This window comes from Charadrius vociferus, unplaced genomic scaffold (genome assembly GCF_000708025.1).
Source record: "Charadrius vociferus isolate BGI_N301 unplaced genomic scaffold, ASM70802v2 scaffold14, whole genome shotgun sequence".
NCBI lineage: Eukaryota > Metazoa > Chordata > Aves > Charadriiformes > Charadriidae > Charadrius > Charadrius vociferus.
Genome location: NW_009648876.1, coordinates 7,314,151 through 7,338,851, shown reverse-complemented (window position 1 = coordinate 7,338,851; position 24,701 = coordinate 7,314,151). Strand labels below are relative to the sequence as shown.

Sequence of the window (24,701 nt, the reverse complement as noted above, 5' to 3'; positions counted from 1 at the left end):
CTTTCCCTCCCTTCCCTGTTCCCTCCCTCCCTCCCCTGCCTGCTCTTTCTCTCCATCTCATTCCCTCTCTTTCCGTCTGTATCCCACTCTCCCTCACTTTCTCTCCTCGCCATCACTCTTTCTTGCTCTTTCTTTTGATCCATCCCCACTTAGCACAATGGAAGAGACATAGGAAAAGATTTCTTTGAACATCTTTTAAGTGTGTATTTTACATTGTCTTTGTGAGCATGTGGAAAACAAGTGATCAGTAGCGAGAGGAGACTATCATTACCTGTTGAGTGAACAAGTAGTCTGCGTGTGAAGCAGTAGTGTGCGTCTCTCCTGCATAGAGGTAGTGATTTAAATTGATGGTAAAAGCTTCATTGCCTTTGCCATTTAAATCAGATAGAGATCTTTGCAGTTTAACAATGTAATTAAGTTTGTTTACCACAATTTCTGTTGTGATAACACTGACATTTTCTGTCAAGTTCTTTAAACAATTTGTTCTCTTTAAAAGAAAGAACACTTCGCAGCCAATAATTTGAGAAAATTACTGTTTTAAAAGACTCACTTTTTCATTGCTGTCGCTAAAGTTCAGTTTATCTCTAATACTGAACTTCACATATCGTTATAACGTTTTTGGGTCCCAGTTACGTTTATCTAAGAGTTTAAATTAATAGGTTTGAATTCTTCCATTTTAACATGTGCTGATGAGTAGGGAAGTGTGTGGTGAATATCTGTTTTCTTTTTTTCTGCCATCTGACTGTTCTGACCGCACTCAGCTTTTTATAATAATCTTCAGGCAAATTCGGAAAATGAAACTAAGGTAGTACAGAAGAGAAGTACAAGTACCTGCTCCCTCTCCACAGATCTCTCAGTAGAGGAGACAAAATAGTTGCCTGGAGAGGTTGCTGCTCAGTGATAGTCATGGAAAAATGCCTTTGCGGCACTGCCATTCAAACACTTGTACTTTCCTGTCTTAGAGGAAATAACATTCCTCTAACTTGACAGAACTTTCCCTCCATATGGATTTTCTCAGCCCAATTGGCAGATAAACATAAAAAATTGTCAGTTACTGGTTTGAGCTTTTATTTGTAAATTAGCTTGCATGCCTCCATAAACCCAGAAAAGCAGTTGTTCCAGGAAAATGTCTGCCTAAATGCTTTGTGGGGAGAAATTTAGGTGAGTGAGTATGGAGGGAAATTTGACTGGTTCAGAACACTGAAAGTGCTGCAGAACAAACAGATTTAAAATTATTTGGACCTGAAATAGAGCTCTGTTAGTCCATTTACTTATCTGATTTTGATGTTCATCTCTCAGCTTTCCTGCATGTAATTTACTTTCTTTCAGAGCACCATTCAGAGGGAGATCTGCTTACAATTTTATATCTTTTCTTGCCCAGATTTGATATATAAAAGTAGTTCAGATTTCTTTTAATGCTATGTTTAGACAACATTTCAGTAGCTCAAGAAAACAGAAAAGGCTTTTAAGGTAACTGTTAAAAATTGCATTTGCAGGCTCTGAAAGTGCTTCTCCAATCCAATCTGCTCTTGGATCCCGATCACAGACACCCTCTCCTGCCACTCTTCATGCAGATCATATTGAGCAGAAGGATCTGCAGCTGGATGAGAAGCTCCACCACTCTGTTTTACAGACGCCAGATGACCTAGGCAGTATCTGGAATAGAAAATATAAACCTGTTCTTTCTTTCTTTCCAATGCCATATAGTGAAGTAACAACTATCACATTAGTTGTAGACAATCCTGTACAAGGCTATTTGATCTGCACTTCTAAAAATCTTTAATTACAGTGATTTACAAGCAAACAAAAACCTTTTGCATTTTGTCTTGCATTTCATTGGAACTGTTAGCAGTAGATTAACAGTCCACACATTTATAATTGTTCTTTTTGATGCTTAGAGTCGTGGCAGCTTAATCTAGTATGTGGTCCTGCCATAGACTGTTTTATCATTGATGTACAAGTAATAAGACATAATTTTAAAGTAATGTTATAATTTCTTCTTGGAATATTGGTTGTTTTCCCTTTCATATTTGAACAAATTTATAAATATCTCCACTATCTTTATAAATATGGCATTCCCATTTCTCCCATATTTGGTCTCATAGAAACGGAAGGGGTGTCTGATGTGTGTTTCAGACCCTTTTCCTTTAAGTAGCCTACTGATGGACAGAAGTAACATCATTTTGCTTTGTACTTTGAAATCTACAGGCTGGAAAAAATTAGTGTCTCTATCACAGTGGTCCAGATTTTCAAAAGAAGAGGCTACGTGATTAGGCTGAATTCAGATTTCATTTTGATGTTGTATGCCTGTAGGAACTGTGAGATTTTCAGAAGATCTCGGCACATTCTGGTCCTGAGGTGTTTTGAAAATCTGTCCAGAGGGGCAGAAAGGAGATCCTGGATGCCTGCTGCTTTAAAACTGTGGCTTGTTAGCTAGTTTAGTGTGGCTATTTAGCTAGGTGAGTGCAAGCTGAGTAGACTTAAGACATCACAATCTACTGAAGTTTTCTCTGTATGGGCAAACTAGATTAAACATTTCCTACCTAAAAAAGAGCATTCATTCGTATAATGCTGATGTGTAGAGAGAAGTAGGTGAGAGTTAGGCTGTAGCGCTAGGTTACTGGTCGTTGCTTCTCCACTCATACAGATTTACAGCTTAAAGAACAGTAGCCAGAGACAAGTTTACTCTCACCTTTGTCTTGGATTTGCAATAAAATACATTCCTAGTAGATTCTAAGGAAAATCATGTTTCTGTTCTGTTGGGGAAAGATGTAAAGTTGAAATGTAATTTTACTTGGAAGCAGAGAAGTAGAGTTCTGGAGATTCAGTGACTCCAAAGAATGTAAGACGGCACTTACCAAAGGAGTGGCCTTTTACTAGGTCAGTCAGGCTCCAGAAGTGACTTTAAATGTTACTTATGGAAAGAATAGAAGAAACAGGAAATTCTTCCTCTACTGAGTTTGAAAGTAGACATGGTTAAATATTTCCAGTGTTGAGGTGGCTGAATGGGTAAGAAATATCTTACTCTGAAAGCCTAATCTTTCCTTTCCCCTTTTGATTTTAAGAAAACTCTGTATGTAATAGTTATATCAGAACTTTTCTTTCTCTGGAGAGGTAGGTCTCACTGTACTTTTTTCTTCCCATACAGAAACCAGTGAATTCCCCTCAGAATGTTGCAGTGTGATGGCTGGGGGAACGCTTACAGGATGGCACGCAGATGTTGCTACTGTGATGTGGAGGCGAATGCTAGGAATTTTGGGAGATGTTAACAGCATCATGGATCCAGAGATTCATGCCCAGGTTTTTGATTACTTGTGTGAATTGTGGCAGAATCTGGCCAAGGTAAAAGAACCGAATCTCTTCTCTAGCCTGACCTGATAAGGCAGAATTTTCAGAAGGAAAAAACCCATCACTTTATATGTTTCCCTTAAATGTTTGTCTTTTTGTTCTGTTTTTAATAATTGCAGATAAGAGACAATCTTGGTATTTCAACAGATAACCTAACTTCGCCATCTCCACCAGTTTTAATTCCACCACTGAGAATTTTAACACCATGGCTGTTCAAGGTAAAGCAGTGAAACAGAAATAAAAGTTTATGTAATTGTGGAAGAGTGTTTAATGTAATTTTTTGATTTATGAATAATAAGTATTGTTCTAAAACTGTAGGCAACAATGCTGACTGACAAATACAAACAAGGAAAGCTACATGCTTATAAACTCATTTGTAAGACAATGAAGCGAAGACAAGATGTTTCTCCAAACAGGGATTTTTTAACTCATTTCTACAATATAATGCACTGTGGACTTCTTCATGTTGATCAAGTAAGTTTAATTATGAAATTGAGGTTAATATAAATACTATAACTAAAAATAAAAATGTTTTATAAAAAATATGGAATGGATTTTCAGCTGAGTAATTTAACTTTGTCTTTGAAAATGGTTATATGACTGATACTTTTTCTAAACTTTGATAAATGGCCCTCATGTTCTTGGTTGTAATCAAAAATGCTTTTTTTTGTAGTTCATTTCAAGCAAATACAAGGCAGAAAAGGTACCCCTCTGTTTTTTTACTGATTGTATGTTACAGATTGAAGCATGCAAGAAAGAGAAGGAAGCAGATCTCTCTAAGGTCTGCTCTTGTTCTTACTTGCTCCCTGATGCAACAGTTTAGCTAGTGGGAAAGTAAATTGTGCTCACTACATTGGAGTAGTTTGTTTCTACAGCAAGTACAGGAGACAGCAAACAGATACATAGTGAGTAGATCTAATCAGTGGGAGTAGATGTAGTTCATAGGTTTTAATATGAACAAGTCTGAAAATATTCTATGGCTTAAACACTTTTTAAAGGCTTGCATCAGAAGTGTGAAAAAGTTGGTTTTGTGAAACTTTTAAAGGAGCAGTTAGAGGCTTAGGGAGACCAAAGGTTCAAACAACCCTGTTTTCATTAACTGGGCAAAATAGAACTAGTCAAAATTATTCCAAAGTTGTTTATGGGTAGGACAGATCTTCCGTTTCTGACCTCTAGCAACCAGTTTACACTGCTTTTCTTGCTGGATTTCAAATCTTCCTATAACATATTGTCATTTACTTGGATATCGCTACTATTGGAAAACGATTCAAAGGAGGAGAAGTGTTATTTTTTTGCCTATCTGTGAACTTGGAATGTTTTGTAATAACTAAAATATTTTATACTTTTTCCAATACTTTTGAAGAAATTCCATCACGTACATTAATTTTAAAAACTGCCTCACTAAGTCTACAAGAACATGATATGCTGTGTTGAATAACTATATACCAGAAATGTTATAAAACACTTTATTTCTTTCTTTATATTTTGGTTCCATACAGATATATGTAAGAGGTTAATACCTTTTTTAAAATTTTAATCAGGTGATACTTGTTGGAGAGGATTTAAGCATGTTGTTTAGAAAGTATAATAGCTGATTATCTCACTATATCTCTTCTGTACATATTTAAATGAATGGTTGGTCATTTATAGAACTCCTAAAAGCTAAATGTAAATGAATATAACGTGTGACCCTGTACCAACTTCATATAATAGTGTCCAAGGTTAAATTGATCTATAAAGTATGCCACAATTTACTTATATTAATATGGGTGTACTTAAGGAATTTTTCTTTTTATGCTGCTACTCTGCTCAGTAGCGAGTATCTTAATTGCCACAATGAATTTGCTTTCTCGCTTTTTTTACTGCCTGCCTTTGGTAAATACCTGCCCTTTTTTCATTCATTGTTCATCATGTTGCTACTCTCTTCCCTTTTTCCCTTTTCCTCCTGCAAGGATATTGTCAATACAATCATCAAGCACTGCTCTCCTCAGTTCTTTTCACTTGGTTTGCCTGGTGCCACCATGCTTATTATGGATTTCATTGTAGCAGCAGGAAGGGTGGCTGCTTCTTCATTCCTCAATGTAAGTATTCATCAGTTCATTCTCATTTCTGTGAGTGGAAAGGGTTTGAGAGAAAACTGAGCAGTATTTTTCCTTAACTAGGGTGTTAACTTGTCCTTGTCCCCAGAAGTCAGCGTAATGGTTAGCAAATACAGATACTGTCAGTGGTTTATTCTAGAACGCTACACGTGCAGGTCATCTCTAGAAAATATGTGAAGAATGCAAAAATTCCCATCGAAGCAGCTTTTTCTTTTTCTTAGGAGTTACTGGAATTGCGACTGCCATTCATCTGCGGTTTAAAATGTTTTAAGATAAATGTCCATTTTGACTGTACCATGATTTTAAAAGTATTTTTGTTCCTCCATATCTCTGCTCTGCAATGACTTTGATGGTCAAACTTGAGAACTCAAATCTGCTAGTGTTTGCTCTATTAGGATGTATTTCTGACGTTGTTACCCAGGCAACTTCAGCCTTATGTGGTAATACTGATATGATTACCTAGGTGCTGTTGGCCTTGCATGACTATACTCTCTTAAAGCTCCCCAGTACTCCCCTCCAATTGTCAGTGAGTTTTGACTGTTTCTTGCATCATTCCCCCTTTAACCAGCTGTGAAATCCAGCCTCCCTCAAGGTACTATCTGAAACCTCTGTCAGCCTCTTACACTATTACCTTTCATATCCAGCAATGCCTCACACCATGTCCAGTAGTTTTCCACATCCTGTTCAATTAGCGGAACCTAAAACCTGAGCCTAGTTAGCAGCACAGTCATTTGTCTGTGGTCCTAACAATTCCTCTGCTTCCTTTTGACCGTCTTGGAAAATGGGAACGTGGGATGTGCATAAATAGAAATCCACGGGGCTGTGGTCTCACTTTGCTCAGCTCTAGAGAGTTTGCCAAAGGAGAAAGGAAATAGCTCTGTAGATTTTCAGCCATTGTTCTCTTTCAAGGCAGCTGGAAATGTCAGCTTTCTGATTGCAGTAAAAGTATATATTTCTCCCCACCTTTTTTCTTTTAGGCACCAAGGGTTGAAGCACAAGTTCTTTTAGGATCTCTAGTCTGTTTTCCCAACTTATATCATGAACTACCAGCTCTTCATCCAAACATTCCTGACATTGCTGTGTCTCAGTTTACGGATGTTAAGGTAGGAATTTTAAGAATATTTGGATGGTATTCAGCTAACAAGTATATGTTTAATATGATGTTGTTCCAGAAAATATTAACTAAAATTTTAGTCTAAAAAATTTTTCAGAAAGCATTTCAAATAGATTATAAGGCTCAAGATCCCATAAAATCTTTGCAAACGTTATACTACTAAACATACTTTATAATTGCTATTAACTTAATAAAGTGTTTTCATATGTTTGTAAAAGAAAATGATGTGTTATCACACCTTTTCAAGCCTACTGTCATTATGGCTATTTACAGTCTCATGGACTTAATCAGCTGTGCAGGAGAAGATTGAGAGGTTCAAGATACATTATTTAATTTATTGAGAATTCACAACTAGTGAAATCTGCTCATGTTCCTAGGGGCTTTAGAAAACCTCTGTACATCAGCATGTTCTTTTAGACAAAAAGTAAGGATTAATGGAGACCTTACCCTCTCTGTCATAACACAGAGTTGGGTAGTGTGCCAGTGTACTGAAACTGGGCAGAGCTCAGTTCATGTGTTTGGTTGCTGTATGTGTGTCAGGTATAATTACTATGTCTAAGAAAGGCTCCACATAAGTTTCCAAACTGTTTCAATTTAGAGAGATATGATCGCTAGGAAGCTGCTTTACACCTTGCTCCCTTTTGGGGACTTATTTTGAATTCCTTCTTTCCCATTTTTATTGCATAATGGCTGTTTACTTGAGCTTTATTGAGGACAACCTACAGCTTTATGGACATTTCATTGCAGTTGAGTCAGAATTCTTCTTGACATCATTCTTAAGGCACTGTAGTCACTTGTTCTGCAACTACTTCCAAAGACTTTTTAAATTAATATAATTTTGTTTAAACCTCAAAGTAATAGATGCTTTCTGTAATACCCTTCAGGGCTGTTCACAGAAGCTAGCTTTAGGGAGGTTTTTTGTTTTTCCTTTTTTTACTTTTGATATTTTATGGATATGTATTGGCAAGAATTAGATAAATGATTAATGAGCAGAAATTAGGACAGTAACCTGTGGGATATTCTTGGGGTAGCACAATAATGAGCATCTGGGGCAGACTAGAAGCTTGGAGTAGTGGTAAGCAAACAATCCGTCTATCAACAAACCTAGAGATTCAACTAAGCAACATGCCTGTGTGTGCTGTAATAAAATCCTAATTTTCTGATGCTTTGTGTCATGGAGTTATTGGTAAATCAGTGACTATTTTCCTCTTTGTTTTAGGAACTCATAGTTAAAACTGTGCTAAGTTCAGCAAGAGAGGAGCCATCTGGTCCTGCACGGTAGGTCATATAAAAAGAGCTTCTAAATTAATAGATTTCTTCCTTTATTATACTGTTTTGAGTTGGGTATATTGAAGAGCTTAAAGTAAAAGTTTGTATGTATTTGTTCGTGGTTTTCTGTACCACTATCGAAACTGTGGTCTGCCATGTAAATGTGAAATTGTTCGTAAATAGAGATAATAACCGAACAGGCATGTTTTTTTGTCAGACCAAACGCTGGTCTAGCCCAGTATCCTTATTCTGATAGTGGCTGATAGAAAAGGGCATTGATATGGGTAGGAATATAAGCTCTGTGCTCTCCCAGCCTACCCTGGTGTTCAGCTCAGGGATTTTCTGTACTAGAGAGGCATTTTCGTGTTTGATTAAGGACAAGTTTACTTAACGAGAGAGGTATGGTTGTTTTTTTATTAGACCACATGATTTAATTTGAAAAACAGAAATAATCAAAGGCCTCTCTTTATGGTATGGAAAAGAAGCAGAAGATACTGAGCTAAGCATTACACTGGGAACAATTGCTCTGATGCTTAAACCTAAGAGTCTTCATCAAATAGAGAACTTCAAAGAAGATAGCTGCTGGTTTTCTTTTCTGCTTCTTAATTTGCTTAGGATTTTGTTCCTCCTTACCCATCCCCAGAGGCTTTCAGTTATAGAGTACTTTGTATGGGATTGGAAAGGAATCAGTAATGCCTACCGAGGAAGAACACACTTGTGTGCCTTGTCTCTTTGGGTGGAGTGTCAATATAGGCTCAGCTAATAAATTGTTACTTAACAAAGGCAAGATACTAGAACCAAATGCCTGAAGAATGTTACTGGAAAGATCAGTTCATTGAACCTTAAAATGTTTTGCTGGAAAACAAAGAGCAGTTTTCATCAGTCTGCTTACCTGATCTTGAGCTGGTAATCTCTCTTAACACAGGGGAAGGAATGAATGTTCTGAGATGATTTTCATTTCATTTTTCATGTTCTTTTACAAAATTGAGTTCTAAAAAGCATAAGAATTGCCACTTTGCTTTTGAAAAATGTGATTTAAATCCATTTGCTTCAGAACATTATTAGTGATCCTGTGGCACTGAAGCACACAGCATTAATATCTTCAGTTCTGGCAGTGTGGCTGGGAAGAGGAAGGGAACATCCCCATACCCTGTCTGGCTGAGAGTGTGTGTACGTAGGAGCAGAGGCACATGTGCATCCCCAACCTTTCAGAGCTGAGTTATGCTACCCCCAAAATGCAGAGTTGGACCACTGTGTGTACACGACAGTGTAATAACATTAAATGAAGATTTAAAAGGACTAGATTCCCAACATATCTTTGGGTTGCCTGTGCCCCTCTCCTCCTTCTGGGACAGAGGTGGGTATGTCTTCATTGTGGGGGTAATGATGTTCCCACAGCTCCTGAAGCTTGACTGCCTCACTCCTCAGTGGCAGTTCATCCACTGTCTCTTTTGGGAATAGCTTCTCTGATACCAGCTGCTTCACAGCAGTAGGGAGTTCACCTGGATTACTATCAGAGGTCATATTTGGGGTCTGCATTATGATTTTGCCATGTCAGCTCAGCTACTGGTAGAGGCTTAATTGTCTTTGCAGTTTCCTAGGAGAGAACTTAGATTTCTTGGAACTTAGGTACACAGCTTTGTATATCTCTAGCAAGTCTGAGTGCAGTTATTGTTACCCAAGCTATAAATCTCTATTCCTTATCTCTTCCACAGAGGGTCGATGTTTTGCATTTCATTACATGCTTGACCCAACAGAGCTTCAGGGAAGTCAGTTATCTGAAATATGTTCTACTCTTAGATCTCCATCTATAAAGATTAATAACTATTAATCAAATTCCTCTCCTGCTGCTGACAGTCTGAAAAAGAAGTGATAGGTTGATGAACTCGGTGTTCATCTCTTCTGCTTGTGCTGTTAAGGCTGCAGTTCTTTAATAACAACGTTTTAGCCACATAATGACACAGTTTTTCAGAGACTGCTCTGAATAGTGATAGTGAAAGTGGTGTTCTTGGCAGAAACCTCACAGACTCCTGGATATTTTGCACATCAGTATGTCATCAGATGTGGAATGGATCTCAGTAGTGTGAAGAAAACCTTAAGTAGTAACACGGACAGTCTACTGTTTTATGTACTAAAGGTTTATTTTCTGACTTAGCTTACACAAACTGTCTACATTTATTGTTAAATCTATTCTATGTTCTTATTTTCTTTTGTTTAAAAAGGATTGAAGTAGCTGTGGAAATAGCAGAAGTGTAGATTGGGAAGGGACCAGGAGTAGTCTGTGAGCTCTCCCTCCTCTGAGACTGCAGTGTGTTTCAAACATCCTGGCAGTAGCTTGCCTAAACAGTCCTGAAAATTTTCTCAAAGAAGAAAGTTACAAAAGTCTTAGACAGTTCCAATACTCATCTAATTTTTACAGTCAGGTTGTTTTAATGACCAGTATACAGGAGAAATCTTGTCTTCAGTGACTTACTGCACATCAGAAGGTTTCTTATAATTTCCTTCCTTAATTGTGGTTTAGACTCAGTATACCCTTCAACTTTTTCTCCGTATGTAATATACCCCAAAGCTGTTTATTATTTTTGTCACTTTTTTTTTCTAGACTCCCTCAAGCTTGCTTTATTCTTAAATTGTATTAATCAAAATGTAATGGAGGCAGTGTTGCAACTGAGTTTTCAGTGACAGGGTACAAAACAGGGTGGTTTGACATCTTGTCTACACTATAACTTAGAATTAATTCCAAGATGTATTTTTGCTAACTGTTAGCAGTTTCATGATTCTGCATAGCCATAAAATCATTTTTCTGCAGAACAGGCTTCATAGCCACTTCTGTTTCTATTCTAGCATATGATTTTTCCTCCCCAGATGTAATGCTTTGCAGTTCCCATGACCAACTTTCAGCTTGTCGATTTTGGACTGCTCTCCAATTTTATCTGGAGGATTTTGAATTCTGAAGTTGTTTCCAAAATATTTGCAGCCTGTGTTCTTGAAGATAATTACTAATGATTCAGAGATTACTTAAGCTAGCTCCTTAACATTTCTGAACAAATCTCATCCATCTCTGCTGATTTGAACACATCTATCTAAATACTCTTTACGTCTGCACTTTTCTATTTCCCGATTTTAAATGGAGAAACAACAACAAAAGTAGAAGTATTTAATCACAATATGTATACTGTCTCTTGCCTTCATTTACCCCTCCTCTATTAATCTTTGTTCATTGTCAATCTAAAAAAATGTAAATATCTATGAAAGAGTAACATTCCCCTCTCCTGACTCTATGTCCCAGAAGCTCTAAACAAATATGAGTAAATTCTCATGTTGGGGAGGAGGAACCTCCAACCACATTTTTTAGTTTTTCTTAAGAAAATATATATAAAAAAATGTCATACATTGATTTCAGGTAGTATTTTTAAACCAAAAAGCACATAGAGATGCAGGTGTTCTTGATGTCTTCTGGATTTTTCAGTTGCTCAGAAGGGTGCTTCCTGTCTTTTCCCGTGCCTTCACCAGGGTACTTGGGATTTCTTTCTCATTTTTAAATAAGTTACAGCATTATAAAGGTTTTTGTGTAGTCCTTCCTGAAATATTAAAAACTTTTATGATTCATGATATGTCTTGTTAAAATCTAATAAAAGTTGCACATTCTTATAGCCTGTTTCTCAACAACTTGTTCTCCACCATTGTTTTGCAGATGTGTTGCTCTTTGCAGCCTTGGCATTTGGATCTGTGAGGAGCTAGTTCATGAATCACATCATCCTCAGATCAAGGAAGCATTGAATGTGATTTGTGTTTCCCTAAAGGTGAGAAACTAACACTTTTACAATGTATATTGCCTTTACATGTAAAGATACTTTGCCTTCTCAAAGTCATGATCACATTTTAGCATCCTTACTTCACAATCTCATTTTCAATCCATACAAAAGACTGAATTCAGTTTAACTGGTGAAACTCTGAACTCTGTGAAAAAAGATCTTCACCGTTATTTCAGTTTGGAGGAAATGGTGTGCTGGGAATAAGATAGTGGATCCCTATCTTAATATATATATTATTAGCCGTTTCACTCTAACTTCGAGCCTTTGGAGCACAGTAGTTTATCCATTATCCCAGCTTTTATAAATAATCCTTGCAATTCAGGTTGCAGCAAAACCACTACTGGCTTTGTCTGACTTTGCTGAGCTATACCCCTTCCCACATCCTGGACCCAAGCTTCCAACAGGGTTTTCTGCATCTGTTTGTTAGCAGATCTAGGAGCCTGTGGTGGATTAACCTTGGGTAAGGGCCAAACTCCCACCCAGCTGCTCGTTCACTCCCCCTCCTCAACAGGAGAAAACAGGGTGAAAAATTTTGTGGGTCAAGATGAAGATGGGGAGATTGCTTACCAACTACCACCATGGGCAAAACAGATTTGACTTGAGGAAATTAATGTAATTTACTGCCAGTTAAAATAATTTGGTCAGTGAGAAACAAAGACAAAATTCAAAACACCACCTTTCCCTGCCCTCCCAGTTTCCCAGGTTCAAACTTCACTCCTTCATTCCCAACTCCTCTGCCTCCTCCTGTCCCCTCCCAAATAGTGCGGAGGGGATGAATGGGGAGTTATGGTCGGTCGTTGCATAACAGTTCCTCTCTGCCACTCCTTCCTCCCTGTTCCAGTGTGGGTCCTTCCACTGGCTGCAGTCACAGAATCACAGAATGGTTTAGGTTGGAAGGGACCTTAAACATCACCTAGTTCTAATCCCCCTGCCATGGGCAGGGACACCTTCCATTAGACCAAGTTACTCAAAACCCCACCCAGCCTGACCTTAAACACATCCAGGGATGGGGCCTCCACAACTTCCCTGGGCAGTTTGTTCCAGTACCTGTCTTGGTTGCGGCAGGGATGGGGTTAATCTCCCCCGGAGCCGGCAGGGGGGGGTATTCCATCCCACGTGACCCATCCCGGGCTATAAGAGGCGGTAGCCTGGGCGAGGAGAGCAGTTGCCGCTCGGGGGTGGGCTGCTGCAGCGATGCGGGTCCAGTCGGTGCGATTCCCGGTGGTACTGTAATCGCGTTTTCATCTTTCCTTTTGCTGTTCTGTTAAATTGCATTCTTTTAACCCACGAGCTTTGCCCTGACGATTTCTTTTTCCACGGCTGTGGGAGTTGGGTGAGCGGCTGCGTGGTTCTTTGTTGCTGGCTGAGGCCGAACCACGACGGTGCCTCACCACCCTCATTGTGGAAATTTTTTTCCTAAAATATATTCTGAATCTCCCCTCTTCCAGTTTAAAGCCATTCACGCTCATCCTATCACTACATGCCCTTGCAAAAAGTCTGTCTCCAGCCTTCTTGTAGGCCCACTTCAGATGCTAGAAGGCTGCTGTAAGGTCTCCCTGGAGTCTTCTGCAGGCTGAACAACCCCAACTCTTTCAGCCTGTCTTCGCAGCAGAGGTGCTCCAACCCTCTGATCATCTTTGTGGCCCTCCTCTGGACCTGCTCCAACAGGTCCAAGTCCTTCTTACATTGAGGGCTCCAGAGCTGGACGCAGTACTCCAGGTGGAGTTTCACGAGAGCAGAAGAGATGAAGAATGACCTCCCTCGACCTGCTGGCTACGCTTCTTTTGATGCAGCCCGGGATACAGTTGACTTTCTGGGCTGCGAGTGCACATTGCTGGCTCATGTTGAACATCTCAGCAACGAACACACCGAAGTCCTTCTCCTCAGGGCTGCTCTCAATCCATTCTCCTTCAGGAAAGTCCTTCAGGCCTTCAAGCCTGCTCCAGTGTATGCTGTCTGTGGACTGCAGTTTCTTCAGGAAATATCCAGTACTGCTGTGTGGGGTACTTCATGGCTGCAGTGTGGATATCTCCTCCGATATGGTCTTTTCCATAGGCTGCAAGGGAATCTCTGCCTCACACCTGGAGTTCACCTGCTGTTTCTCGTTCCTTTTTATTCCCCCCCGCTTTGCCTGTGTGGCATTTTTGCCCTTTCTTAAATATGTTTTCACAAAGATGCTGCACACATGGCAGATGGGCTCAGCTGTGTTCTTTGGTGGGTTCGTTGCAGAGCTGGCTGGAACCTGCTGTGCCTGGCATGGGGCAGCCCCTAGCCTCTTCTCGCAGAGACCCCCCTGTAGCCTCTCCATTACCAAAGCCTTGCTGTGTACACCCAATACAGATCCGTATAAAGACTCTGGAGTACAGAAGTGTCAGAGTCTTTCCTTCTTCAGCATTTGTGTCTCCTGTCTAGGCTACTGATGGATGCCACGGAAAGTCACATTTCTCACTAATTGGCATCCTGGGTTCCCCAGCTCTGATTAATAGTGCTTGTAAAGCCTCCATGGTATGTTCTCCTGACACATTGCAAAAGGGAAAGGCCAGGGGAGAGAGGAAACTAGAAGGGGTCCCAGTTTCGTGAGCCATCTGCCATCACGTGCAAGAAGCCTGTCCCAAGCCAAGTTGCTGCCTTGTATTCTTTGGCTGCCAGACTGAGCGGAGCATCCAGTGTAAGAGTGGGACAGGGAAGCAAGCGGGAAGGTGACAAACGCAAAGGCCAGGCAGAAGTTTCCCAAAGCTTCTCGTGCTTCTTGCTCATCTGCACTCTTCTTGTCCCCACCAACCACGTCCCATTATCCCCATATCCTCACTACGTTCTGTGCCTGTTCACTTCTGAGTTCAAGAGCCAGTGCTGCTTCTCAGCCCTGGCCAGATATTTAGAGATAGCTGTAGAGTACTTAAGCTGCTGGCGGATGTTTGATTTCCTGTGGCAAAGTGCTCTTCTATGCTCATTCCAGGACGTGTCATTTGGGCCAGTACCTGTTAGAAAAAAAATGAATGCAAAGACAGGTCAAGAGTTGTCATCAATGTTTATGGGAATAAAAGTGTTGAAAGGGAATAATGAGAACTCTAATTTTGGTCAAAAGTAATGAGCATCTGTTTTTATGGCTATCATTAAAATGTATTTCCCCTTTTTTATGAAACATGCTGAAACACTGGGTAATTTTATAGTTTTTCAGAAGAATTTAACTTTTCTTTTTTAATGGTTGTGGTGGATTGGCCCCAGCTAGCAGCCAAACTCTCACCCAGCTGCTCACTTGCTTGCCCACCCCCAGCAGGAGAGGGGAGAATGGAGGAAGAACAGCAGTGGGTCCCTGGCCCCTTCCCATGCAGGCCACCCCGGCAGACCCTCGCTACTAAAATCTTCCCGCTACACCCAGTACAATGGTTCTTAAGCTAATTTGTGAGATAAAACTTTACAGTCTCTGGCAGTCACCATGCAATTCTGTATAAACACCTTCACATTAAGTTCTTGAAGTTTAGGATCGTTTACTGTTTTGGTATTTGCTGTTTTGATTGTGTCTGTTGAACATAGCTAGTATGCACAGTGATTCTCACCTGGAAATGCAGCTTGCTCACAAACAGCTAGTTCATTGTGGTGCGATGCCTATCAAAATGCTTCTGAGTAGAAGAGATTTTCTGACATTTGCCTGCCTTTCCTTATGACAGTTTTCACTATTCTGAAACTAGTCTTACTGGATTTCAACTCTGGTCGTGGGATTTTGTATTGGTGGTAGTATATCAACAGTATATTCTTTTAATCATCTCTGTTAAAAAGCTGCACCTTTTTTTTTCCTTGATGAGTGTTTTTGTTTTCCTGCTTTTTGCAAATCTTTTGCATAGTTGTTCATATTTTATGGAACAATCAGAATATTGTTAAAAACATTTTATTGTCCAGCATTTTGCAAAATTGCATGTTTGTGAACAATATCTTCAACTTTTTAAATATTGCCTGATTTATTTACAGAACCTTTCTACATGCTCTTACTTTACATCAAAATGCAATGGATAGTCTAGTCTTTCCGTATATACATGTTGATAAAAATCAGGGTGTACGCCTGTTATATATGGCTCATGTCAGATGTGGACTGTTCTTTTCAGCAACGGGAATCTGAAAAGTATCTTAGCAAAATCAGCTGATCACATCCTGTGAAGCAGGATTTGAGTCTACATCTAAAATGGGTAGCTGCAGGGCTTTTAGTATTAGACTCTAAATTGCAATTTCCTGTTTTGCAAAATCACATTCATCCTTTACAGCTTCACTAATACTCTCTTCCAGGGTTTTCCCCTTGCTTTTTAATATCCCTTAACTAGTGCATTTTATCAAGTTCCTGTTCAAGTTTGGTATTAGGCGAACGATGCTGTTTTTATCTTCTGCAATTTATCAAAGTTTGAACTATTTTTAATCCTGACATTCACTGTGATTTCTCTTATTTTTCTTTGACGTATTTATTAAACCAATTATTTGTATCTCATTTATATTAAACATAAATTACTTCTTGAATGAGAAGACAAAGATCTTTATATCTCTCCCTGCTTTGCTTTGTGTTGGCAAAAGCATCCGCAGCATGTTGGCTTTTCCCCTGTTCTGAGCAGTGGTATGCATTCGCAGTGGAGTTTAATCACGAAATGAAAAGTTCCTAAATATATCATGGGAGAAATAAATTAGCTCTAATTTGTTACCTAAGCAGTCTCTTGGCTTCCAAGTAGTCAGAGATTTGAACTCCCAGAATGGATTATTTTCTTATTTTCAGGAGAAATTTGTGGATAGAGAGCTATAGTCCTAATCCATTTTACTGATAAGTACAATTGACCAAGTAACATTGAATAGAAATGTTAGCAACAATTATACACCTGTTTCTGAAATACAGAAGCATATTCAGAACCACACTCCAACAGCTCACTCTGAATATAGCTCGCACTTCTCCCAGCAGTGTGGTGATACTGCTGTATCTGTGTTAACTTCTACTGAAGTCTGAGCCCGAGGGATCCTAACCAGCCGTCCAGCCCCCTGCATCTCTCTCATGATTGTGTTATGCTCCTCTCAGAAATGCTGCAGATATGTCACAGAATTGTGTTGTACAGGCTTAGTTGAATGAGTGCTAAACATAGGTTATTTGCAAGTACAGACAAGGTTAAACTGCTAATATAACATCCAGAAAGCAACGGACCCTTGCAAAGACGAAAAGTATGGTAAGACTATCCTTCCAAGAAAAACCTTGACAGTTGGGTACCAGGCAGTGTGCCAGTTCATTCGAAGCTTTTTTTTGTTTTTTCCATCAAGTAACTTAAAAAATTATGTCCACAGTTACATTACTAAATATAAATTATCAAAGTAGTGAATTCCTATGCTTTATAACATACAGCATTTTCCAGAGATAGAGAGCGGTGGGTGAAATGTTTGTAGCATCACACAGCTCCCTTTGTGCCATGTCTGAAGGCTGTTGGAAAAGAAGTCAGAACAAAGCAGCTTACTTGAAAGGGGTGAATTGTTTTGCTATCCAGCATAAACTCAGTGTTGCTGCTTGAGTTCAGGAAAATGTCCTTCCAGGGCGCGTAGCTCTCTACTTGTCTGTTCTAATGTGTCTGTGCATTCTTTTGAAATGTGATATATTGACCATGCTGGGGCAGATTTCAGAAGCAGATGAAGTGTTTGAGCTGTTTGGGCCAATTCACGTATTCTTGATCAAAACTTCCTACCTGATGCTCTTCCCATGAATAAGAAAATCTGAGAACATAAGATTTGAATTTTATTCATATTCATTAATTTATACCCTTCAGCCTTTCTGTGGAATTTAAGTCACCACTGACTTTTGTTCCCTTTCTTAAATTAAGAACAGAAAGAGGTTAATTAATTTGTGTAAACCAGCACTAGAAATCATTCACTCATCTTCATTTTAGACCCTGATGATCCTCTTTAAAAAAAAAAAAATTAAAAATAAAAAGAAGAAAATGCTCCCTGTTTTTAAGTAGTGAATAGCTGATTATTCAAAGACTCTGAAAAGTCTCCAGGCCTTTCTCTCAGGTAATTTTTTCTTAAAAACCAGATCTGGGTACTCCGTATTAGGCTACTCTGGTTTGTCCACCCCTTTTGTCCTTCTCCAGTGACTTTAGGATTTTCCTGCAAGCTTGTAAGGATGTTTCCCGCAATCTGGATTTGATCTCAAGTTCTGTAATCAAATTTTTATGCTTTCACTTTTATTTGATTTTTTGTTGTTGTTGTCACTTGAGCTTGAACATTAGAATCTGTATCCTGCTTGTACGGGGACACAGTGAAACTGCGTCCACTGAGAAACAGAAGAAGTCAGAACAAGAATTAACTACCCTGTGTACTCCGGTTTCTGTCTCTGACAGAAGACTTACAAGATCCATTCATAGTCTTTCTTTATGCTTACATAGATACCACAAATAAAAAAATGTTAATTAAAGCTTTGTACTTCGTACTGTTGCTTGTGCTTGTACCTTTTCTTTAAGACGTTCAATGTGGAAAATGATAGCTCTTCTTTGATCAGGACAGAGTTTTCTTCCAGTACTATTTTCCACCTTTACATTTTTTCCATTCAAAAATTTTATTCTGAAATCCTTAATTTTCTGCTCACGCTTCATTGCCTGGGCATTTCAGCTTTCTTAAAGCTTTTTTTTTTTTTTTAAGGTTTGTGAGATATACCCTTCCCCGAAAGGTTAATAGAACTCGACTGATTAAGAAAACCATCTAAGAAGCCAAGAAATTAAATCTTAAGTATTTCTGCAACATAATTACACTTTTCTGAGTTCAGAAGTAGACAGTTAGCCACCTTGCAGCACACACCTGTGACAGCTTCACTGCTAAGTAAAACGAGATTAAAACATGTAAACTACTTTTTTATTGTTTTAATAATGCAGGAATTCTGATGTCACTCATCTTCACTGGAGAAATAGAATAGGATTTTTCATAATTAACATTTGGTTATGACTATGAGATAATTCCTTTTAAATTTTGTAAAATTTAATTCTGTTTCTCTGATAGACAGGTACATAAGGAACTATATGTATAAAACCATCACTGAAATTCCTGACCACCTTACCACCTAATGTACTGTTATGGGAAATCATGTAGTCATCATTACTGTGCTGTGTTCTCTTTTCTAGTTTCCAAATAAAACAGTAGCCCAAGTTGCCTGCAGTATGCTGAACATGCTGATACATTATGTACATAGACTTCAAGTGTATCAAGCTGATTCACCTTTAAGAATTATTCAAGTAAGTAATTTTTAAAAATTTGAAATTTTTCATTATTTTAAATGAAACAGTAAAGTGTATTGCCCTGAAATTAAAATATCAGACTATTGACAAGCATGTTTCACAAAGCGTTGAATTAGTGTAAGCATAATCTTACTGAACATTAACAGTAGGGGTTCACATCACACATACTTGCTGACTCCAATAGTAACGTGTAAAATGGCTATATCATGCTTATTTTTTCTCAGATACAACTATGTAACTATTTACATAAGAATGTTGCCAATAAAGTCCAATTTTTTAAAAACATTAAATATCTCCAAATATGTTTACTTAAGTTTAATGAGAACGCGATTAAGTGATACTTAAAATACAGATCTGCAATTGTATTTTGCATAGCTGTATGCAAAACATTTTGCATTAAAGTATTTCGGTATAAAGCAAAAATAATTATTTTGAATACACTTTGAATAACGAGGAAGTAGACTGACTCTGACTCCGAACCACAGAGAAAAGATAGAGGTCTCCCAGGTAACCGGAAAGAGAATTGTGTGGAAGCTTCTTAAGAGGTATAGCAGGCATTTCTCTGCTCCTCTGCAGTCATATTGTTGATTAAGTAGAGACAGGGTGTTTACGAATTCTAGTAGTTCTAGGAAATAATGGAGCTCAAATAGCACCATACACAAACCAACAGGTTCCTTTCTGCACCCGACAAGTGTGTTGAATCAAGTTCCCTTCCTGCCTGAATATTTGGAGTGGCTGTGTAATTTCATTGTCCGTAACGCACCTGTGTCAGTCAAGCAGAATGTATTCCTTCAATGTCTTCTGCAAAATTCAAAGGACTGTATTTAAAACAAAGAGTGGCAAGGAACACTTTAATTTGTCTCAAAATAACTTTAATAGAGTTTAACCACAAATCTAGTATTGTGCCACATTTACCTGCTTAAAAATTTATTTTAAACTTAAGTATTTAAATTGTACTTTTAAAGAAACTATGTTATATTTTCCCCAGATTCTGATAGCAACTATTACCCATCTGCTACCCAGTACAGAAGCTTCCTCTTATGAACAGGACAAGAGGGTAAACATTTTTCGTTTCTTTTTAACATGTCAATTTAATTGCAAATACATGTGACGTAGCATTGTTGAAAAATTTAAGCTGTGCCTTAACATGGGGATTCAGCTCTTTAAGTATAGTATAGTATAGTCTACTCAGAATTCTAGGAATATTCCTTATGCAAGTGGGTTTCTGAAGTTTTTGTAGGAAAATATTAACTGAGATTGATTGGTTGTTTTCAATAACTAGAAAGTCATCTTTCCTTATCCTCAGTGAACTTACAACCAAAGAAAGTAAAGTAGACTTTTCAAGCTTGTCTTACAGTGAAAATATATTCTCAACTTGTAAAGAATACCTTTCAAAGTATTTATTGATTATGATTTTTTGCACTTTCTATTGTAAGTACATTCTTAAGCAGGATAGCCTGTAATCTTCAGATGAATTTGATTGTTGTCACCCTTCAAAACGATTGCCATCTTTTCGTATTTTCAGTGGGTCCGAGTCCCCTAGCTAAGACAGGCTCTGTCTTCACCTGATACTCACCATAGTACATTCTGAAAGCTGTGTCTCATCTGCATTATTTGGCTTTGCTCTTGGGCTGTGGGACACAGTGGTCGTTTAAACTTGGGCCCTTCCGTGCAGTTTGTCGCTCGCAGCTCTGTGGTTCTGGGCCACCCATTCCCACAGGAGCTGGCGTTCATCTGTTGCTCATTTTGGCCTCCAGAGCTCCATTTCGCCTCTCCTGTCTGCTTGCGAGAAGTCAGGGGCTGTTGTAGACTACAGTGGTAATGCAAGCTGGCCACCTTTCCACTTGAGGATGCTTCACATAATTGAAAAGGTTTCCCCATGATCTAGTGCCAATCATTGTACGGCAAATATCGTATCGAAAATTGGCTTACCTAGTTTGGCAATCTTAGTCCTAATGGGTTTCTTAAAAATTGGTTTAATATAAAAATACTCAGAGCCCTTCATCATTAGGTTTATTATATGGTGCCTCTGAGAGACAAACTTGTAATGTATTATGTGAAATAAATATGATGTTTATATGTCATTTAGTAGTAAATTAGTTAAATGAATTTTCTTTGAAAGACTTCTATTTAACTTGGGAAATATTTTAGAGAATCTTGCAGGTATTTATCTGAATTGTTTCCTCTTCCACAGCTAAGTTCTAAAAATTAAAAATAATTATTTGAAGCCAGTAAGTTATTAATAATTTGGGGTGTATGTGTCTTAATCTAATTCTGTTCTACAGTCTTTAAAAACATCCCCTAGAGGGAGTTGGTTCTTTTGCTGACCAAGTAGCCTACAATACAGAAAGCAGCTGGATTTCTTTCAGATGGTACCTGATGCTGTGTAGCATTATTGACATGTCGTGAAGGAAATTCTGTGTTATTTAGAAAGCACTAAATGCAGCTGAAATAGTTCAGTTTTGTGTAATCCTTGATTCATTTTACAGTGAGGTTTGTGTGCAGAATAGTGCATCAGGCTTAATTTGTACTTGTGTAATCTGTCATTTTAAAAACAGCATCCTACAAATCAATTTTGAAAAATCATGAGTATCCTCTTAAGCACAGTATCTGCCCACAGACTTACTGTGATGAGAAACTGTTGTATGGATGGTCTTTGTTAAATACCTCAGTAGCCAAAGTTTTTACTGATGCTGTAAGATTTGAAGATACAGTGGCTTTTAAACAAGTGTGACCTGCTGTTACTGCAGAAGGTTGACTCTACTGAACTGAGAAAAGAAAGTAAAACAGAGACATAAAATACAGTGATAAATGTGAAGTAGCAGGTGCTGGTTTAATTGATTTGTAATTGAAGGTGTTTGTTCCAGTTGGTGGTTTCTTTACTTCTGTGCTTATTGGATTGGATAATGGCCTTGCCGTTAAAGACCTTGCTGCAGCCTCTTCACACTACAGGAGCAGAAAATGATAAGACTGAAAGATCCGTTCTTAATTGTATATATAAGGTACCTGTTTCTTTTACTTGCTAAACGTGAATTTCTCTATGTGGAGGTAGTGTCAGTTTTTATGGAAATGAAGACAGAACTTTTCTGTAAGCTGACTTACATTCTGCTACTGACATGGGGTGTGCTGTCTTAGTTCTTGTACATTTTACTATAACTGCTTGATCTTTGATATATTTGGAATTGTTAATTTTGTGTTATATTTTGTGATGTTTAACCAAGTTACTTTTTGTATGTCATACCAGTAGCAGACATGTGTTTAGCAGCTGTACGTTTAAGACAGAAGAGGAAGTAGCTTTTTTATACCAAGCAATTTTATTTAGCAATAAGCAAAGTAGAAAGCACTAAGTTATAATTGCTGTCTGTAGGGATACAGAACAAAGAGAGGTTAGGTGGGTTTTTTTGCAAGGGAAGGGGATTAAAACCTCCAGCAGCTTAGACCTAGCGTATGTAATTAAAGAAGACAGGAGATCTAAAAATAAAGGTAGCTTAGTGATTTGTTGTAAGTTTTGTTCCTTGTTTCTTTGTTGTTAAATTCCACTTCAGTTTAGACACTGTTTTAACAATTTTATTTGCAGACCAGGGTTTGTTTCTATAAATATTAAGCGTCTGAAATTTTCCAACATTTTGTCCTGCATACCCAATTCTAACAAATCAATTGAAAAATGGAAATAAAAGTAAACTTCATTACTTTTAAAACAGTCAAGTAGAATTTCAGTAGTTTATGTAATGAAATTCTGGTTTTGTTCTAGGTTCTCCATGGATGTGTCTATGGGTCTCAGTGTTTTAGCAACCCTAAATATTTTCCTCTAAGCCTTTCTGATTTGGCATGTGTGGATTATGATCCTTTTATGCATTTAGAAAGCTTGAAGGAACCGGAACCACTGCACTCTCCAGACTCGGAGCGGTCTTCTAAACTTCAGCCAGTCACTGAAGGTTTGTCAAATTGCCTAAATACGTTTTCTTTCAAAAAGATTTTATCTTGGTTTCCAGTATTGAAGTGTTTGTCTAAAGCCTAAGTTTTAAATTATACCTAGACACTGGGTAAGAACCATTAGTATGGAATGAGCTAACATAATTTTGAGTAATTACTGTTCGATTAACTGAAATAAGTATCTTCTGAACAACATGAAGATCAATTTGATATGGATTCTTCTGTGCTCTGTGTATCAGCAAAAAGTGTTAAGTACTGCAACATGGATAAATGTTGCTTTTAACTTTACTTTTAGTAAATTAATTTATTTTTTTTCTTAATTTTGCTCCTTTTTCTAAGAATATTTTGGGTTTTTTTTTTATTTTTTTCCTGTCTGAGCTTGCACTATTGAAAGCTTCCTGTCAATTTTTTTTAGCCTATCATAATTTGATAAAATTACTTAAAAATACAGAGTTATCTAAAATACAGAGTTATCTAAAAAGAGAGAAATTTTCTTTCATCTGCTTAGAACCTCAAGAGACCCAGGAATTAGCATTTTCTTCACAACTCAAAAATCAAAATAAAGAATCAAGAAACTAAGCTACAGAGGAGTAGCATATATTATGCAGTGTATCCAGTAAATATCAAATGGCTACATTGGGAAGAAAATTGAAAAAGATGAGATTAATACTGATACCAGAAACTCTGTGTAGTGCTATTCTCCCTCCATATTAAGTTGTTCCATTTAGGCTTCCTTAAAGGTATTAAGAACCAGATAAATGCAGAAGCTCTTTGTAGCAGCTGTGTGCTAACAGCAGGTGATTTTGTGGTCTGTAGTGACTACGTGCTGTTTTTTATGTAGAGAAAATGGCTAATCATTGTGCCCTTGTCTAAGGCATGCTTCATCATCCTCAAGTACTTTTTTGGCCAAAGAATTCTAAACATAGAGCTGTCCCCTAATAAGCTCAGTATTGGATTGAACAAGTCTGATTTGAGAACTATTGGCAGGAGGAGCTGTAATTATTAAATTTACTGAAGAATGAAGCAAGGTACTATAGTTGGCTTTTTGTCAAATGGCTGTGGTCTTATTAGTAAAAAGTAATCATCTGCTGGGTCAGAATGAAAGAGGCTTCGAAGGATTCATTCTGTCCTAATTACAGTCTCACCTATACATATTATGTAAAGCTAATATTTAAAGCATTTGCCAAAATTAACTTCCGCTGCATGTTCTATTACAGTGTAGTGAATTGTAGTAGCTTTTTATGCCTGGCATCTTTTGTATTCTGTAATAATCTGTAATTATGGGTTAGCAGCAAATGCTGTGTGGCTTGTTTAATCTGACAATCTGAAAAGACAACCCTGAATACATTTCTCTTTAAATGAGTGTAGTTGCACAAAGCCTTAGCATTGATATCTTCATTTTGCATTTCTGTATGTGATCTGTTCTTTTATGATTTCTTGTTAAATTTCTAAATAAAAGTAATTTCAGATGTTCCTTTTATCTCTCCAGATAAATTAAAGAAGCCCCATATGTTTTAAAGTTTCAGGGCTCTGGAATTGTAAGTCAGATCCTGAAATTTAATTGGCAAATGACAGCATTATAATGCAACCCTGGTCTTGCAACCATGGCACTTCTAGTCCACATTGGCAGGCAGAGAATAAAATTGGCAGTGCTTAACTGATCGCAGAGCGTCTGTTCTCCCTGGCATTGTTGGAGGAGTGAGAGGAGTGAAGTTAGTGGATAACTACCCGTCTGGGACTCAATCAAGACAGGGAGTCAATTAGTGCAAGCTAGAAGCAAAGCAGTATGCCAATGGGTCAGCCTCTTTTTTGGTAGAGTAAAAGTGCTATCATGATACCTTTTTTGAAGGACTGGAAATGGGCAGGGCGGCAGTTGTAGGGA

At 38.1% G+C, this 24,701-nt stretch overlaps 1 protein-coding gene across 1 annotated transcript in view; it reads left to right on the top strand.

The window, feature by feature from the left end:
* Nucleotides 1-24,701, top strand: part of RALGAPA1 (Ral GTPase activating protein, alpha subunit 1 (catalytic)) — a 122,982-nt gene that overhangs the window by 44,866 nt on the left and 53,415 nt on the right. Inside the window, exons 20-31 of the mRNA XM_009886954.1 lie at nt 1,497-1,649; nt 3,149-3,342; nt 3,468-3,566; nt 3,667-3,822; nt 5,301-5,429; nt 6,425-6,550; nt 7,781-7,839; nt 11,525-11,633; nt 18,773-18,883; nt 19,875-19,943; nt 21,754-21,888; nt 22,638-22,821. Coding sequence (XP_009885256.1) covers nt 1,497-1,649; nt 3,149-3,342; nt 3,468-3,566; nt 3,667-3,822; nt 5,301-5,429; nt 6,425-6,550; nt 7,781-7,839; nt 11,525-11,633; nt 18,773-18,883; nt 19,875-19,943; nt 21,754-21,888; nt 22,638-22,821 — 1,524 coding nt within the window. The remainder of the gene's footprint in view (nt 1-1,496; nt 1,650-3,148; nt 3,343-3,467; nt 3,567-3,666; nt 3,823-5,300; nt 5,430-6,424; nt 6,551-7,780; nt 7,840-11,524; nt 11,634-18,772; nt 18,884-19,874; nt 19,944-21,753; nt 21,889-22,637; nt 22,822-24,701) is intronic.